At 34.2% G+C, this 12,778-nt stretch overlaps 1 protein-coding gene across 45 annotated transcripts; it reads right to left on the bottom strand.

Moving 5' to 3' along the window:
- Positions 1-4,376: 4,376 nt before the first annotated feature.
- LOC132056555 (uncharacterized) lies at positions 4,377-12,477 on the bottom strand. 45 transcript variants are annotated; one of them, XR_009414852.1, is made up of 10 exons: positions 11,943-12,472; positions 11,201-11,319; positions 11,047-11,110; positions 10,761-10,819; positions 9,458-9,615; positions 7,569-7,752; positions 6,943-7,041; positions 5,841-6,429; positions 4,951-5,101; positions 4,594-4,772 (listed from the first exon to the last, which is right to left on the bottom strand). XR_009414852.1 is itself a non-coding variant. In XM_059448818.1 (6 exons), exons 3-6 carry the CDS (start codon positions 7,663-7,665, stop codon positions 5,175-5,177), a joined length of 366 nt encoding a protein of 121 aa, XP_059304801.1. In that variant the 5' UTR covers positions 7,666-7,752; positions 10,761-11,319; positions 11,943-12,477; the 3' UTR covers positions 5,091-5,174. The 45 variants fall into 45 exon arrangements, 2 of the variants coding, with proteins under 2 accessions (XP_059304801.1, XP_059304800.1); XR_009414847.1 differs by having other exon boundaries at positions 5,841-5,911; positions 5,977-6,069; positions 6,309-6,429; positions 9,458-11,319; positions 11,943-12,477; XR_009414834.1 differs by adding an exon at positions 9,972-10,082 and having other exon boundaries at positions 9,458-9,896; positions 10,761-11,319; positions 11,943-12,474.
- Between the last annotated feature and the right edge of the window lie 301 nt (positions 12,478-12,778).

The following is a 12,778-nucleotide window of genomic DNA, read 5'->3' as shown; positions in this document are numbered from 1 at the left end:
ATAGAGGACGGGGAAGAGGAACAACATCAAAAGGAACAACCCGTGGGATTGTTCTTGCTCAAATGGGCAACCAAAGGCTAATAGCCGCCAATATTGCAAAATCTTCTTCTAGTAATACTAAAGAAGAGATGACCTATCAACAATATTTGGATTATATGAAAGCCAAAAAACAGAGGGATAATATGCCCCCATCATACTCTGGTGTTCTTGCAGATGATGATCACAAGGTCACAGATTCATATGAACAAAATGATAACCGAGAATTAATAATTCTCATAGAAAATGATGATCTCCAATGGAGGAATGAGCCTTGGCAAATAATGCAAAGGTATTTTGATCAAACATCATATGCTATGGTTACTTATAAATACCTTATGAATTATAAAATGATCCTTTCATCTTTAGGATCAGCAGAATTTCAACATTTTTATCTTGCTACTAGCAAAAAAGTTTACAACTTTTCAAAAATTATTATAAAAAAGATTTATTCTGCCAATGAATGGGGATTGCGTACTTTAAAAGAAAAAGATTATATTCATTCTGAACAAAAAGTTCCAGTTAAATTCAATTACTGGGATTATGTTGAAGCTTTTAATAAAGTATTTTTATATGAAAATCCTAATAAAAAGCATTCTTGGTTTATAAAGGTGTGTGCCAATGTTTATAAACAAGGCATCCCTAATTGGTTTTGTCCTTTGGTGGATTAATTATGGTCCAACCACAAAATTTTTACCAGAACCATTTAAAATTTTATATACTGAATGGGTGGAAGTCTCTCCAAAGATCACAGATTTGGAAACTAATAATGTTTTCTTTGAAGGAATTGCTAATATGTATTTCTTCATTGAATTTTCTATCCCATGGATAATAAAATGGTTCGTGAAAGTGGGTAATACCCCGCTCAATATACCTTGTCTTCACATGATTTTTTATACAAAATTCCGGAAGAATTTGCTCCAAAAATCAAATGATGGAACCATTCCAGGACAAGAGTTAATAGACCAGATTGAAACTACTATTGCTAATTATAGGGAATCAATAAATTCCAGACAAAGGGAAATTCCTAGCCCTTTTCAGCATATCTCTCCAAAGAAGAAATGATTGCTCTTTATATGGAGGAATTTAAAAAAGATTTATCTAAAAACCTTGTAGTAGATATTTCTCAGATCTCGCCAGATATATCTATGGCACCGGTTGGTCATACCACCAATAATGAAGAAGAAGATGAAGGTGATAGGCATGTTTTAGTGTACGTAGATCTTAACTCTACTTTTGCAGTTGAAAAGCTGTTTCTGATAAATTATCAATAGTATCATTTAAAATATATATTTTAATATATACTTTTCAAATGATTATTGTAAAGTTTCTCCAGCATTATAACATAGCAAGAGATTCAGCAAAATTGGAAGTGACACTAAAATCTTTGGCCAATGTGAGTGAAATTGGCTTTTCCAGAGCCATTATACATATTTCCTCAGTCTCATATTATTTGTCTCTTTTTTCTTTTACACGTCTTTTAATAAAGTATTAATTAAGACAAGTATTTGATATACTTTATTCTTATTTATATTTAAGTTATAGTCTCTCTCATTAAATATTTACCCTATTCATATATTATTTCTATTAACAATTCTTCTACTAAGAATAAAGCAAAAAGATAATTAATTATGTCAAACGATAAATTATTTTAGATAACTACTTTAGTAACCACCAAAAATTGAGACGGACTATGTAGGTGTTTGGAATGCGATTTGACACTATGAAATGAGATCAACGTTTGGACATGCTTTTCATCTCATGATTTCAAAATTTTTAAGTATAAAATTTGACCCATAAATTTATATGTTGTAAAAAAAAAAAAAAAAAATCAGTTGATAGATATTTTTAACAATTACTCCCACCAATCATTTACAACCTTTATTTGTGTCTACCATGTGAGGAGATTATATTAAAGAATAATTAATTACTATTCACGTTAAATTTTCTTTTTTACTGAACTAAAGTTTAATCAATTGATGTTGTATCTTTTAGAAAGGCCTTCTAGTAGCGTATTAAGTTTGTTATGAACTATGACTTGCTCATTTGGTAAGATTATTTAAGAATTGAGAATATTTTAATAGTTTTCACAACTTATGAATTTTATGTTCATAAGAAAAAATATAACTTAAAAAATTCAAATTGCATATCAAAACGTGACTTCAAATCATGCTCAAACGGTAAAGTTCAAAAGAGAAAAAATAGCAGTAAACACCACTGGCACTCGGATGGCAATTCCAGGGATTTGGTATTGGGACTATTACCTGGCAGAATCTAAACGATATGGGATAGTGGGACTTCGTATTTCTTTACAGGTGTCAACACCCTGCAGCTAAATGTGGCTTTTGACCTGTGACATACTATAACTATGACGACCATATTTGGCCAGCTGGTTAACGAGTGATTAATCACCGGCCACACCTCAACTCTATGTGACATGTATTTTTTTTTAATTTAATAAAAATAATATATTTTTTTATAAATAGTTTAACCTTATCTTTCTTATACTTTGATAGAATGATTCATAGCTATAAAAATATTAGTTATGTGAGGCCCGTGCTACTCAAGATATAAAAGCAGATATTTTAACTAAAGAAATATAATTTATGTTAATACAAGTATACAACAACAACAACAACAACAACCATATACCCATTGTAGTCCCACAAGTGGGTAGTTATATAAAAGCAAAATTTTCATTCCACTCCTTTAATATTTTAACTTCCATTTTGATGAAATTATTTAATTCAAATCAAATTTGGAACGTAATTTGACATTATAACTTATGTATCCTAATTTTCTGAAGTTATTTAGTTCTAAATAAATAATCTATACATAGTTAATGAACTTTTAAGACAAATACATAATTTAACTTGTGCGACAGGTGGAGTTGCTCTCTCTTAATCGGGGATTAGGGGTTCGAACATGGATAAAAAAAAAATCTTTGGAGGAAGCGCTCCCCCGAATAAGCGCGATGCGGTGCGAATTATCGGATTAATTGGGCTCAAATGCGGATATCGAGCACCAATCGAAAATCAAAGAACATAAAAAATGAGGTAGGAGGTTCGATAGCTTTTGAAAAAGTAGACTTTAAAAACAAAAACAAAAAAATTGACATAAATAAATAAGATTAGGACCTAAAAGTAATTAATTAAAAAATTTAAAAAAATTTGAAAATTATTGTAAGGACTACAAAAGTCCTAGGCCGATAAGCTTTGAAAAGTAGACTTTAAAAACAAAAAACAAAAAAAATTGACTTAAATAAATAAAATTAGGACATAAAAGTAATTAATGAAAAAGTTTTTAAAAATTTGGGAAATTATTGTGAGGACTACAAAAGTCCTCACATTCCCTCTTATATATAATAGTAATTTATAACTTTTTTAAACAATAAAATTCAATAACTTCTCTTTGTTTTTTGAATTTTTAGCCCAATCAAATGATGTCACACAGGACTATTGAACCAAGGAAAAGTAAGGATTCAAGATTTATTTGTCTGAACTTATAATTTGAATTGGTATTGAAAATTTTGAAATGTATCTATAACGCAGATGGGATGGGTGATAAATGAAGTACTAAGACTATACCCACCAGCACCAAATGTGCAAAGGCAAGCTAGAGAAAACATTAAACTGGCCGACCTAGTTATTCCTAACGGAACAAATATGTGGATTGAAGTGGTGTCCATGCATCAGGACAAGCAATTTCGGGATGAAGATGTGAATGAAGTCAAACCCGAAAGGTTTAAGGATGACATCCATGGTGGGTGCAAACACAAGATGGGATTCATGCCTTTTCGCTTTGGAGGGAGGATGTGCATTGGTAGGAATTTGACCATGATGGAGTACAAGATTGCCTTGTCACTAATCTTGACAAGATTTTCCTTTTCCATCTCACCCAACTATGTGCACTGCCCATCCATCTTGCTTTCTCTTAGGCCCTCAAAAGGATTGCCTCTCATACTCCAACCCCTTTAATTTGGCATCTTAGAATAACATCTTCCTACTCAACGTTGTAAGGAAAATTAATACCTAATTACGCTGAGAGGCAGCCAACTCTGTCTGAATTTTGTTTTTGTTCTCTGCTTTTTCCTCTTGATTTTTTTGCTTTTATATAATTTTGTTTCTTTACATTCAGCATAGTTTGATGAAAACAATAGTAGACTAGCAGATTTTATTAGTTAAAAACAGTAGTAAGTGAGACCAAATGCAGTTAAAGACTGCCTCGACTGACAAGTAAACATCCAATTTTGAGTGTGTACATATACACACCTCAACTTAGATTGATAGCTTATTTGGCCAAGCTTACAAATCAGCTTATTTAGAAAAGTGCTTTTCAAAAAAGTATTTTTGGCGAAAAGCAATTTATATTTGACCAATTAATTTAAAAAGTACTTTTGAGCAATAATTAGTGTTAGAGAGAGATAGGGGTAGATTACATGAACAAATATTAGATGGAAGAACAAAAATACAAAATATCCTTGAAGCAGATATAATATTATAGACTACCGTGGTAGCTTCTTGGACCTGAAATTAAGCTCGACAAGAAATGCCAAAAAAACCAGAAATTTAGAGACCTTTGACATTAATAGATGGAGCTGTAAAAGAATTAATAAATTCCTCAGCGTTCATAACCAACAATATAAAAAGAGCAAAATTCAACAAATTGAGTTCACTCTTTACCTGATTTCTACTTAAAATATTTCTTTATTTTCCGATTCCTTTCGATGCAGATTCCTGTATTTCAAGAATAACCAAATGATATAAGTTTCCTTTTGAGGACAAAGTAAATTATTGAACTTGAACTACACATAGGCGAAAATAGTACTTAGGCTCAAAATCCACATCACATTGCCAAGAGTTTAAGTTACATATACTGTCAGCGTAAGGAATATTTACACCAAGTCTCATTTACCTGTTATAGAAGTAATCTTTCTTATCTTCAAGATTACATCCACAATTTGAGGCTCACCTGTAGTATATCCTTTGGCCGACTTGACGATGCAAAAAAATTCTTTATACTAACGGTGTATATCTATATCAGGGCCACTTTGACATCAACGGAGCTGAAAAAGACTTAATAAAGTTCTCAGCTTTTATATCCAACAATGGAAAGAGGAAACTTTTAATAGATTGTGTTCATTCTCTATCTGAGTTCTGCTCAAATGTTGCTTTCAATTTAGAAACCTACATTTCAAGAAAAACCAAATGATAGAAATTGAATTACACACATAGTACTGTATTTCAATTTTTCTTGCTCAATGGAAATAACTTACACTACAAAAAAAAAAAAAAAAAAAAAAAAAAAAACACTATGCTAAACAACAACAAGAAAGCAACTGAATTGAAGAAGATTGCAAGGCCTACACTTGGAACCAATTAAAGACAAACCATTAGCTAGGAAAATGAAAAGCAAAGGACTATTGTGAAAGCCATAACAATTGAAAGATCATTTTTTTTTTCCATTTCTTGGTAATTGTTTGATCAAAAGCAAAATGAAGAAAAGATTGTCGTAATCCCAGGGGTAAAATCCTTAGGGGTCGTTTGGTACGCGGACCAAAATTATCTTGGGATAAAATAATCCCAAGGTCAGGGGATAAGGTAGGATATCCCATACCTTCTACCAAATATGGTAAAAAAAAATTAGTCTTTGGAATATCACAGCTTATACCATGTACCAAACGACCCCTCAAGGTTCAAGCTACATTCTTGAACATATCAAATGGATAAGAAAAATAATTGAAACACACAATTATACGACATGCATTATCAAGTGAATTTTTTTACTGGAGAAGTATCACTTACACTTGATGATAAGCCTTTGAAGCTGAAAAACTGTTGCAGGCTCAAATGAGTGTCGCTCCACTGGGATGATGCTGCATTAATACACATCTCAAACCTGTGCCTGAAACATCACAATAAAACACATAACCCTCTATACCTTCTGCAAGAGCAAGAACAGGTGCGGTTGTCAATCGATTCTTCAATTCTTGGAAACTACGTTCACAAGCGTCTGACCACTGGAACTTGGCCCCTTTCAGAGTTAATTTTGTCAATAGTGCTGATATAGTAGCAAACCCTTCTACAAACCGCTTGTAATAACCTGCCAAAGCCCAGAAAGCTACGAACCTCTGATGGAGTCGCGGGCCTTGGCTCACTCATTGTTTTTTTCATTAAATATAGAGATATATGATGGGAAAAAAAGGAGTGATCATTAAGCATAGGAGACATTTGGTATATATTGACATAGTAAACCAGATGCAATATCCGTACCTTTTGAATTCTTGAAAACAAGTACTCAAATACCATAGATGGAATCCCACAATTCGCACCATGTCTTCGCGTGCCTCTTTCAATATTTTCCAATCATGGTGTGTGTTTTCCCATTTCCAGCCTGCAAAGAGAGACATATATATATATATATAATTTTTTAATTTCTTCATATATTTACTTCTTTATATTTTAAATTCCTTAGTAAATTTTTTGGCTCAGCCAATAATTTCATGTGCTTGGTTGTTTGACACCACACAACAAAAAAACATGAGCTTTGTGGCAGTGGGGGTGAAACAATAAATATAACTTGATGGCAACGGTTGCAAGCAAGATTATTATTAGTGTGGAGAAATAGGTGCAGATCATGCGTTTTTAAATAAGAATTATCACTTAACTATAATTTTTTCTTTCTATAAACGTGGTGTCCGGGCCAGTTGCACACATTTCAACTAATTCCACGCGATAACTGCCACCTCCCACCAACAACAGTGATATATAATTAAGTAATATATATCATTTAATTATACTTAAACTATCACTTAATCATGATTAGGTGATATATAATTGTCATGATACTTGAAGCTCTTGATCATATTCGATGTGAGAGCTTACCATCAGCGAGAGATAAGATTACCTAAATAATCGCGTGAACACCATATTTTCACCTCTGATGATTCACATACCTACAACGTGTTTCGATTTCCCCAATATCAGACTACTTTGTCTTCAAAACCTACAAAAAACTGCACCAAATCATCGATGTATAACATCAAAAACTTTTCGAATTCTAGTATTGTTGATAGCAAGTGGATGCCAGGATTCTTTATTCTTGAAAGAATCTTTGAACCTAAGAAACCTTTTTCTTTGACAAGAAATTTCGAATTTTTCAAAGCCAGCAAGTTATCTCCTTCTGGATCTCCACTATTCAGAAGATAGATAGTCATTATTATCGAGAGAGATGCTAAATGATGTAAGTATTTTCTTTGTCCCACATCAAGTAGTAGTGAGTGAAAACTCTCAAAAGAACAACTTTTCTGATTTTATCCGTATTAAAAAGTAGGAAGAAGGTGCAATATAAGTTGCTATATTGGTATGATACACTTGATAATAGCTTAAAATCTAGTTATAGAAGAACTTTACTTGATTTAAAAAAAAAAAAAAAAAAACTATTACTGCAAAACTAACATTACTTAATGAGAATACAGAGGAAAAATTGAAGTAGCTTATAGGCAATAGAATTTCAGTGACTGAGAGATTTACCATTAGTAAAATGCATTTTATTGTAATCCAAGTCCCTGTTGGTTAGATACTCCATAGAATTACTTCGCGTAAACAATATCTTCATGAGAAAGCTCATCTATGTCTCAGTCATCATCATCACATTAGCTCCAGATCCCGACTTTCTTTCACTCTCGTCCTTTATCCTATCCAACATAGCAATTACCTGAAAGGATTTCATTCAACTGTTAAGCATGACCTGTAAGTGCCAAAGATCATTTCTTCTGTAAATAAATCCTAGATGGTCATAAAGTTGTGATCTACTATAAAGGCATAAAGTAATAGTATCCATCTATCCCAAAACATAAAGAAAAAATAAACATAAAACAATTGATGAAATGACCCACAAAATGCTAAATAGAGATTATTAGCGTTATTTCTTTTTTGAAGATTTCTAATAATCAGCCCAGAACAGCTCCTTCACCAAGTTCCAATTTAAAAAAAAAAAAAAACTGAAAATGATGGATATAAAGGGCAAAGGTGTCACTCGTTCTGTCATTCGTGACTCTTCCTACTCCAAATGGACATCTCAAATTTACATGCTCTTCGTTAAGCAGCAACAACAACAACAACATACCCAGTTGGATCCCACAACGTGAGGTCTGGGGAAGGTAAAGTGTACGCAGACCTTACCCCACCTTGGAAGGTAGGGAGGCTGTTTCCGAAGGACCCTCGGCTCAAAAGAAAACAAGGAAAACAAGAGAAAAGAGTCAGATACGGATAAGCAAATCAAAACCATGTGAAAATGAGAAATAGCAACAGCAACGAAGTCATGATAAAATTACAAAGATAGACAAGACCAACACATAGAAGCAAGATAAAAATACTCCTAATACGAGAAAGGAAACCTCGCGGCCCCCCACTAGCCCTCTACCCTCATACTCGACCTCCATCCCCTCCTATCACCGGTCATGTCCTCGGTAAGCTGGAGCAACGCCATGTCCTGCCGAATCACCTCTCCCAGGCCTTCTTTGGCCTACCCCTCCCTCTTTTCAGGCCCACCACTGCTATCCTCTCACACCTCCTCACTGGCGCATCTCCGCTGCACGTGACCGAACCACCTCAACCTCCCTTCCCGCATCTTATCCACCACAGGGTCCGCACCTACCTTATCCCGAATCACTTCATTCCGAATCCTATCTCTCCTGGTATGCCCGCACATCCATCTCAGCATCTGCATCTCAGCTACCTTCATCTTCTGGACATGCGCTTTCTTAACTGGCCAGCATTCTATCCCATGCTCTTCATTAAGCATTGAAAAATAATTTCTGGGTTTCATAGTTCCATCCCTGGAGCACAAAGCGAGTGGTACCACTTGTTTCGTTACTCCGTGTCCTTTCCAGTGTCTAATATGCCGTAATTGAGTTCTCTAAAAATTCGAAATTTCTGTTTCATACCTAACACTTAAGGTCTGGTGCACTAAGCTCCCGCTGTGCGCGGGGTCTAGAGAAGGGACAGACACAAGGATCTATTGTACGCAGCCTTACCCTGCATCTCTGCAAGGGGCTGTGGAAGTGAAAAGTAATAAGCACTAAATTTTAAATTGAAAATCTGCAATAGAAACAAAGATGAATTATATTCACTACCAATATCACAAACATACTCGCATATACTCTTAACTTTGGAAAGATCAAGTAGTGGTTCTTCTATTTCCCTGACCTAACCCTACTCTACGAATGGGATACAACTTTCTAGGTTGAATGAAGAGTTTCAGGTTAGACTAGAAATTTTAGGCATATTCAAACTCCTGCAGATATTGTGATGTTCAAATAATCAATGACTTCTCATCATTTGAGTTATTTCTAGTAGAAGATCAAAATGTTAACAATCACAACCATATCCAAGGAATAAAGATAGGATAAGCATCTTACAAGCTAAGACTATTCTCATCATGACCAGCTTTGGGTGTTCATCCCGTATTTCATATTTCGATGCTCAAGAAGTGCCATTCGGATGGTTGTCATGTGATTCAATGGGACTTGGTGTTGCCTGATCAGAATTTGACATAACCAGAGATACACCAGAAGGTCTGGATAGCATAAAGCAGATAAACGAACCAACAAACTGCAAATAGTGAGAAATTGTATATACTCATGTTAAATTATAAAAACAAGGGAACCATATTGCCAGCGGTAAGTCCAGCTTTTTTTATTTATTCCCAGCAAAGCTTACCTATGACTAACTAAGTGAATGCTTGGCTTTAAAAAAATAAAATAATGATAATAATAATAATAATATTCAAACCCGTGGGCTGCCTCATCTGAAGATGTTCTAGTCACTTTGCTCCCATCAACATAAATGGTATGCATTCTAAGGAAATGTACAATAAATTTATCATGACAATTCTGTAAAAATCACTAAATAGAGTCATTGAAAGCCTCACACCTGAGTTTCCAGAGCAGCCTCTGGAGGATGAGTCGACTTGCTCTCAAAACAAAACAGTAGAACTTCAGCAGTGTCAGTCAATAGAAACAAGTACTGCAGATGAACATTGGCCTAACCAGGTCATTTTAGTTAAAGAGACATCCAGAGAGCCATAAATTTATGCATTAATTATGTAAGAAAAGAGTTCTCCTTTTTATTAGTATGGTTTCTAGTTTCTACACGCCAAAAATGTAAATAATCAAAGGACAAAATATTTTGATTTATTATAATTGGCCAAAAAAATATAGTCAGTAACTCTCATTCAAGGAACCTTTTTGCACTTCTCTTAAGTACGTGCTACCATTTTACATCTCTAATTCAATGTCGTCCTTCATTATACTCACGCCCTGAGGAGAAAAGAAGGCATTTCGGGCTTTCAACATGCATAAGGACAAAAGACCTTTTAACTTAGTCAACATCAACATAGCAGTGCCACAATCAAGCCATCAGATACTAACTAAACCATAACCTATACTAAGAAGAAGATTTTTGTCTTAGACCTCCCTAAAATAGTGATTTGATGTTCATCTAGACAGTGATAGTCCAGCAGCAAAAGTTTTTTTTTCTTTTCATAACATAACTTAGAAATAAAAGTGAACTCAACTCAGCTTAATTTGTTGCATTTTGTTTATTAACTATGCTACAAAGAGTGCTTTCAGGTACTTGTTTCTCCAAACCTAATCAGCAAGTAAATTTTCTTAACATGCAATGATGGAAAGAGCAAACAAAATGTACACCAAAATAAGTCACCTTGTGGAACAAGTGATTCGCGGTGAGACAGGTAGTTCACAATCTGCCAAAAGGCTTGTCTACACCAATGACAAAGGGGAAATAGTTAAAGGAGCCCGCCCAAACTTTTCATGTAAGAATCAAGGACTCCCTAAACCTTAAACAATGTTAGCAACATTAGTATATTTTGTTTGATCTTCTCTCGAAACAGTAAAACATTCTTGGCTTGAATTTCAAGCATATATAGATCGAGTTTAACTGCGCATTTATTAATAAACATGTGATATATAGGCTTACAGCCACGTACCTGCATTCAAACGTTAATATTTCAGGCAACTTGAAGCCTGAAGTTGAAGTTAAGATTATTGGACCTGCCGGAAAAGAAATATTCACTGCCAAAGGATCCCAATGCTACAGTAATAACGGTAACTGTTGCCAGTGCTAGCTCCTTTAATTGTTACCATCAGGCACTTCTGCACACTTCCCTTCAATATGACTAAGCAGACTTGGATCTTGTCATCTTGCAGCTTGCCACTGGAACTGGAATTGCTCCATTCCATGCATTCTTGTGGAAAATGTTCTTTGAGAAGGAGGAAGATTATAAGATACCCCTGAAACCATTAGTATCACTTCATTTTTAATTCTCAGCTTCATGGACACAGTGAGAAAGGAAAAGGGTTCATTGGAATTTTAAGTAAAAGCATTCACTTCTATGAACTAAAGCTCAAGAAGAGGTTAGCTAGAGGAGTCATCAAGTAATTTATCTATTAAAGCACTTGGGATAATTATTTACAAGAAAATGTCCTACAACACCACTTTAAGGTACATTACGATGAGTGTCATTTGTTTACTAGAAGAAGAAAATAAAAGATATTAGAAAACGGAAACGACCAACACAGTGAGAAATTCTACAGCATATCTTCAATCAATAATGAATGAATAACCTATCTCTAAACCCATTTTTTTCACTTTATCCGCAGCACATATGATTTTGTTCAGAACATGAATCAGATAATTAGTGTTTTGACTAAACACATGCTGATCTTCAACTATTTTTACGGATCAGATATGTATTTAGCAGAAAGAAGAAAATGATACACCACTGCTGCAAAAGGTCTACGTAGATCTGAGAAGAAAAACATTGACACTGCAACTTGCTACTAAGTTTATAGAAAACTACCAGAATAAAATAAAAGCGCTTACATTATCTGAAACATCCAGACATCATCAATTTTTCCCTCAACCAAGCTACAAAATAAAGAAGCATTGTTTAGAAATAACAATTTACAAAACAGAACAACTAAATAACAGTGAATTGAAAACGGAAATACATTAGGATAAACCACTACTTAGAAAACCTTAGAAGAACGCCAAAAATTAATTTTGAAACAGGAGAATAAAAACTAAATTAGCAAGTTCCAAATGCTGCAAATTAAGTCCCACTGTTTATCTCAAGCCATAGCGAACACATGCAGCACAAAGAGCAACTTAATGAAAATCAAAGTAGACCAAACCCGAAAATTTTGCCCTGAAACACATATATGATTAAAAAAAATCGAAAAGACGCAAAGAAATATCCATTTCCCCGCCTTTTTGCAGCTAGGAAACCAAAAATCACCTGTGAAAACCACCAAAAACATAGCAAAAAGGAAAGAAGAAAAAGAAGTAAAACACCGGAGAGGTACACAAAGAAAGAAGAATAAGAATCTAAGCAAACAAAAGGAAGAAAAGATTATGAAAGAAGAATGGTCGCCTTTTTCTTGTGTTAAGAGGAGGAGTACGTTTCCGTAAAAAGAACGAGATCAGGAAGAATCTGATCGTAAAAATGAAGGCAGCAAAGTGATTTACGTTCCAAAGTTTCCTAAAATGAAAGATTAAAATTACAATTTTGCCCCTTGTCCATGTTCGTACCCCAACTGCTTTTTCTAATATAGTAGAGACTAGATGGTCCATGCCCGTGCATAGCACAGGCTTTGCCTAACCTCTTTGTACAAAAGAGGTCGAACGCTCAGAAAGGTAATTTCATACTTTGTTTTAAT

The sequence above is a fragment of the Lycium ferocissimum genome, chromosome 5, assembly GCF_029784015.1.
Source record: "Lycium ferocissimum isolate CSIRO_LF1 chromosome 5, AGI_CSIRO_Lferr_CH_V1, whole genome shotgun sequence".
Classification (NCBI taxonomy): domain Eukaryota; kingdom Viridiplantae; phylum Streptophyta; class Magnoliopsida; order Solanales; family Solanaceae; genus Lycium; species Lycium ferocissimum.
Note: the sequence above shows the minus strand (reverse complement) of the source record. Positions and strands in the feature narration are given on the sequence as shown.

Excerpts from the sequence above, each read along its gene's own strand:
- LOC132056555 (XM_059448818.1), bottom strand. The coding sequence starts at position 7,665 with ATGAGCTTTCTCATGAAGATATTGTTTACGCGAAGTAATTCTATGGAG. Across the intron at positions 6,430-7,568 it reads TAAAATGCATTTTACTAATG|GCTGGAAATGGGAAAACACA; the intron begins GTAAATCTCTCA and ends CTCTCTTTGCAG. Across the intron at positions 5,941-6,308 it reads TGTTTTCAAGAATTCAAAAG|GCACAGGTTTGAGATGTGTA; the intron begins GTACGGATATTG and ends GTGATGTTTCAG.